The 6,119-nt window shown below is 35.4% G+C and overlaps 1 protein-coding gene across 1 annotated transcript in view; it reads left to right on the forward strand.

Annotated features, from left to right (window-relative positions):
* Positions 1–6,119, forward strand: part of LOC122808382 (alpha-tectorin-like) — a 182,503-nt gene that overhangs the window by 163,111 nt on the left and 13,273 nt on the right. The window contains exon 10 of the mRNA XM_044079347.1: positions 2,879–3,041. Coding sequence (XP_043935282.1) covers positions 2,879–3,041 — 163 coding nt within the window. The remainder of the gene's footprint in view (positions 1–2,878; positions 3,042–6,119) is intronic.

Genomic DNA, 6,119 nt, shown 5'->3' on the forward strand with positions numbered 1-6,119 from the left:
CCAATTACTCCATGTGAGAATCAAACCCTGCACCTTGTGTCTGCAAGATAAGCACCTTAACCATTATGCCATCCTCCAACCTGTCTATGAAGGAATTATCTCATTAAGAAATAATTTACAGAAATTGTTTTTATTCTAAAATTATATTTTTCATTCATGTGGCTTTGTTATTAGGTAGACTATTACATATAATATAAAATCAGTATAGCAATGAGTAGCTTTACTGAGGTGAAAAACAGTGGCCATTAACATGGAATTAAGGACATCCTATTAGGTTACTTCTGAGTGAGAAAATGGCATGTAAAGTATAAAATAAACAACTTAAGTGAAAAATATGAAGTTCAATACACAAATTTGGCAAAGTATGCTTCAGAATCTAGTGACATTTTTGCCATCCTTAGCTCCAGTTTTCTTTACATTCAGAAGTTTAATGGCCATTTACATTCTGAGGAGCACATTCATAAGGGTTGAACTGAATTCCTTATGGAAACCAGGGAAAGAATTATGTGGTGCCCTTATGAGTAGGAAGGGATTTCCTGCTGATGTCATGCCCTAGAGAAAGTGAGGGACAGTACAGCACTGGGGGACCATTGCACACTCACATTTTGTGAAAATCTGGACAGATGACAGATATGGTTAAGGCACAAAAAAGTGCTTTTTCTTTAGACATGACATTTGACAATTAAGCATTTAAATAAAATAATTTGAAGGTTATACTAGGTAGCCATGATCTAGCTGATATCGTAGGATTGACCATACATGTTTTTTTTAAACAGTTTATACCTATGCCCCATTAGCAATTACTAATAAATCAAAAGGGTCATAGAAATGTGGCCAATATATTTGCTGTAGATTTAAATTAGAAGGGCATTTTTAATGCTGCAAAATATTCCCAGTTTGATTAATTCTATGATGTATGGCAACTATGTCCAAAGCAGTCAGTTATATAGTAATATGTCCTGCTTGTGGCAATGTTTATGTTAGCATGACTTCAAAAATGCTAACCAAAGAATTCCTGAGTATGTGTATGCACTTAAGGCAAAAAAATGCCTTGTAGAAGTGACACATATATTGAATTAATTATCCAACATGCAAGTAATTTTATTTATTAGAAGTAAGCCATTAGATTTATTGGAAGAGATTTTAATAACAAACTTTAGATGACAGATGGAGAACACTGAACATTCTTCCACATACCACAGCATACATTTCAGGATTTTCTGGAGACAAATGAGTGAGACATTTCTACAATATCACCAGAAGACCAGTGAAGTATGAGTGTGTCCAGAATGCAAAGAATATTCACTATGAACCACGGATCCTCTAGGTTTGTGTCTACATAACACATCTCAGATGTAGTATATGATGATGCTATCATCCTTACACTTACTGGGTTGTACTTCACATGAAATCTCCATCAGCAGCATGCATTGGATGGAAAGTAAGGCACAATCACCAACCTGCAGTATTTCTTTACTCCCATGTCACAAAGCAAGTAATGTGATTTTTATGTGGTATGTTAATGTTTTCACTGCCATAAGGGCCCATGTATTATGAAATCTAAAATGTGCTATGTCATCTAAATGCTTTTCATTGGTGTATAGGAATGTGACATAGAGGTGAAGTTTTGTTTTTCTACTGCTGTGTTCATTCACATTACTCTGTCTAGGCAAAACTAGCCTTAAATGAACACATTATGGCACACCCTTCTGTTTATGTATGGTAAACACTAACTTAATCTTACCAGAATTTTAGGTGACTTTATGCCTTTTGCAGCATGTTCATGAATCTAAGTCACAGGCTATAGTTGTAAAGGTTTTGGTTCTAAATGGTATTCTCAAGGTATTTAATTCCAAATCTCAAAATCTCACAAATTTATAACTAAAATTAAAAATGAATGGACTCTAAATAACGGAAGAGGAGCACATGCATGTAAATGATTACTACTAACAAATAACAGTAGAAGTGCAACTTTTTTCATGAAGATTTTAGGGAAGGAAAAGATCGTTGAATAGTTCTGAATAAATCATTCATGAAGTACTCTTGAATATGTACAATTTTTTTAAAGAGTAAAATACAGATGAGATTATACATATCTATATAGACTTACCATTTGTTAAGGGTATAAGTACACTGGTGGACCCTTTGCAGGCATGTCCTAGGCATGAGGCACAATATAATAAAAACAAATCAAAGAACCACAATTTTTAGACTTATATGCCTTGAGTAAGTTACAATATAAGCCTCATGCTATAAAGTATAATACATTTCAATGAAGTATAGAACAGTACTGTACTCAAGTAATAGTACTCTTGTTTATGACAGACAACTGGTTATATTTATTATCTAGTCCTTATTCCCATTTGCAAATTAAAAAAAGTGCTGCCAACTATCCATTCATAATACTGATATTAAATTTCAAAATTTGCAGCTGTGTGCTATATTTCATTTAAACAGAAGTGATTGGCTATTTAGAAGTTTACATATAAAAATATGGCCCGTCCTATATAATTCTATAATCAAGTAAGCAATAAAACAATGACTGCATGCATTAATTTTTATACATGAATTCTTTAAAAAACTAGATTAAATAATATTGGAATACACAACCAGTACAGCACTCGGTGGAATGCCATAGGAGGAGTTTTGGCCTAAAAATTTTTTAGCATGTGATTTTTCTTCCATTTTGTATATACATATATATATATATATATATATATATATATATATATATATAAACTACATTGCCCTACCTAGAACATTGTTTGCTTGTTTTCTATATGACATCTTTAAGCACTTGTGTGCACAAATACAGATTACTGCTTATTGTGTTTGTTTTCTCATTATCTCTAAATGTAGTTTATTCTATTTTATTTAGCTGTCCAAATCCCAGTGATGGAACTGTTATTATTGATGAAGATGGCGTGTCAACAATTGCACGATTTTCTTTTGCTGTGTTTAAGTTCCAAGGTGCTGCCACACAATTTTATGTTCACTGCCAAATTCGCCTTTGCAATATACAGACCAGCATATGCACTACAGTAAGTTTTTGTCTGACTTATCTGCTTTTTTTTTTTCACCATGCATCTCTGTGAGGAAAATTGAAGCAGAAAATAATCTAGGGTACTCCTTTACTACCTTAATTTATTTTAAATGTTTATATAATTGACTATTAACCAGTACTCTTGGGTTTGTCTTGAAAAAAATATAGTGAGACTAATATAACAAATGCAGCTTGTGTTTAGAAAAATCATTAAAAGCTTACATTTAATGACATTATTTTATTGATAAGAAGCTATGTATACAAAGTACACACGTGTTATTCAAGTGAAAAACAATGTTCAAATCTCAGTTCATCAAAAACAAAAATTTGAAACTAAGGTTTAGCCATCAAAACAAAATAAAATCTTTATGGTAAAGACCCCATGCACCAAATACACAGGACTCTGTATCATTTGTACCTAATATTCTGATTTTATGAGGGCATGGCGAGCTTTGCCTTCACCCCTTCACTGACTAAATTCATTCAGATGGCACTTTGGCTAGGTATGCTTTATTGCAATTTGTTGTGCTCAGAGGCATAACTATGCGGCAAAGGGTGCAGCTGTCCCAGGCATAAGTTGGTAAGGGGTGCAGTCATTAGGTGCTGATAATGTGGAACAACAGTGCCAGCACTGAAAAATAAAGACCAATATTGCATTTTAAAAGCAAAGAAATTCTTTGTGTATAGTAAAGCAATGCCAGTAAGCCACTTGTTACATTATTGTAGCAATTGGTTTGCTACATTTACAAAGTAGAGAAGCAGTCCTTTTTTCTTTGATCTTATACTTTGAGTGTTGGGAGACTCCATAACCTAGCCATGATTCTGCTATAAATACATGCACAGACATGCTTATACATATTTACATAAAAATACACACACACACACACACACACACACACACACACACACACACACACACACACACACACACACACACACGCACACACGCACACACGCACACACGCACACACGCACACACACACACCCACACACACACACACACACACACACACACACACATACACACACACACACACACACACACACACACACACACACACACACACACACACACACACATATGTAATATTGTCAAAGACAGCATTGATTGAAAGAAAAAACATCAGGTTAAAAAGTGTTTTAGATGGAACTACTGTTTTGTCAAAAGCTGTAAAACTATATATGTTTTTTCTGGTATCAGTTCTGATCATGGGAGTTATAAGGGACATAATTTTATGCAAATTGATAATGCCCTCATCATGTTGTACCCCTAAATTTGTAACTGATTTAGTCTGTGCACCAGCACTGATTCACTGTGTATGGTGATCTCTTCTTTTCTTCATGGGTGTGCCACTTTGGAGTTAGTATATATAATTAAGGGGGTGCAGAAGGTGGATCCTCCTCACCTGGGGGTGTAGGGAGGGCTTGTCCTAATGCAAAAAAATGTCAACACAGGAAGGACTACTTCAGATGGAATATAAGCAGCTAACCACCCATATGCAAGGTAAAAGGGGGAAGGCAATATAGAGACAGAAAGAGACGAGAGTATTGAGGCCTCTGATCTAAGAAAAGGTTATAAGGAATCATCAGGAATTGAGAAGGATTCTTGTTAACTTGAAGGTATATTTTACAATCTGTTTGAGAGAATTATTATGCTGTCTTTGAGAAGTTGCTGCCTGTGTAAGGGAACTAGATTATCTTTGTGCCAAATTTTGCTAAAAAAATGGAGGAATCAGACAGAACTCTGCATTATTTAAGTACTGAACTGTTTTTAGAAAAAAGTTTTATATATATATATATATCAGAAAACAATAATTTGAACTGTGAAAGTTTCTGCATTCAGCAATTTAGCTGCTTGATTCCTGAATATATTTTTGACAAGATATGTATACCGTGATTTATGCTGTTCTGCATACTGAAGAGAAACATATTTTATTTTGACAGATTAACTATGTTTTGATTTGAAGTCTATAAACCTGGCCTTTAGACCATTTGCTGAACAAAGGTATTTCAATGCTAATATTTATGTAAATATAGTAACTGCATCCTGTTGTGAAAGCACAGGTTTGATTCTGTCTATCTAAGCCACAATTGTCTGAGAGGAGTTAAAAATTGTTCAAAGGAAACATTTGATTTGGGTCTGACTCGAAACAGGTCTAAAGTAAACTAGAAACAAATGTCAGCTTCATGAAGATCATACTATACCCCCTTCTGTCTTTCGGCTTTTCCTGGTTAGGGGTTGCCTCAGCGGAACTTCTGGCCGTTCATGATTGGCAATGGATTTTTATGGTGCCGAGTTGCCAGCCCGATGCCCAACCTTCAAAGAAGGTGCGCCCATTCATGCTCGCACCTACCTGCATGTCTTTAGCATCACTCGATCACAGGGAGGACATGCAGACTCCACACAGAAGGTGCTCCAGCCGAGAATCGAATGGGAGAACCTCTCGCTGTGAGGCGACAATGCTAACCGCTGCACCACCGCGGCCTATACCCACTTCTGTGCTACTGTGAAATCTTCACTTATGTGCAAGCTTCAGGTAGTTTCTTTGTCTGGCTTGAATGCAATGCATATGAACCAATGAAAGACACTGGAGACCATCTAAGCAGAACAGAACAGACCCATATAATTGGAGATGTGGGTGAGACATTTTCTTTTCTTTTTTAACAGTTTATTAGGCATTCTCAGCTAGCGCAGGGATGTCCCTCATTTTGACAAAAAATTTGGCTACATCCATTTTAATCCCTCCTAAAACTGTTGATTTTGGAGAAAAGATAGTAAATTACACTTAAAACATAATAACAATAATTGTAGTTATAGACTTCTTTTACTTCCTATTCTCTTATGCTGTCAATGTTTCCAGTTAATATTATTAATATTTTAAAAGTGTCCCTGACTGCCCCTGATTCTTTTTGGCTTTGTTCCTGATTCTGTTGAGATTTGTTCTTGATTCAGATGAGAGCTATGCCAGGCCATAGGCAGCCGTCTAAGTCATGTTTTGCTGGATCTGGCCTTGAACCTGTCTGTACCATGACAGCTCCTCATAAAAACTTTGCCAAAAACAAAATGGATTACCTT

This window comes from Protopterus annectens, chromosome 8.part0, assembly GCF_019279795.1.
Source record: "Protopterus annectens isolate FY-2018-M chromosome 8.part0, PAN1.0, whole genome shotgun sequence".
Classification (NCBI taxonomy): Eukaryota; Metazoa; Chordata; order Ceratodontiformes; family Protopteridae; genus Protopterus; species Protopterus annectens.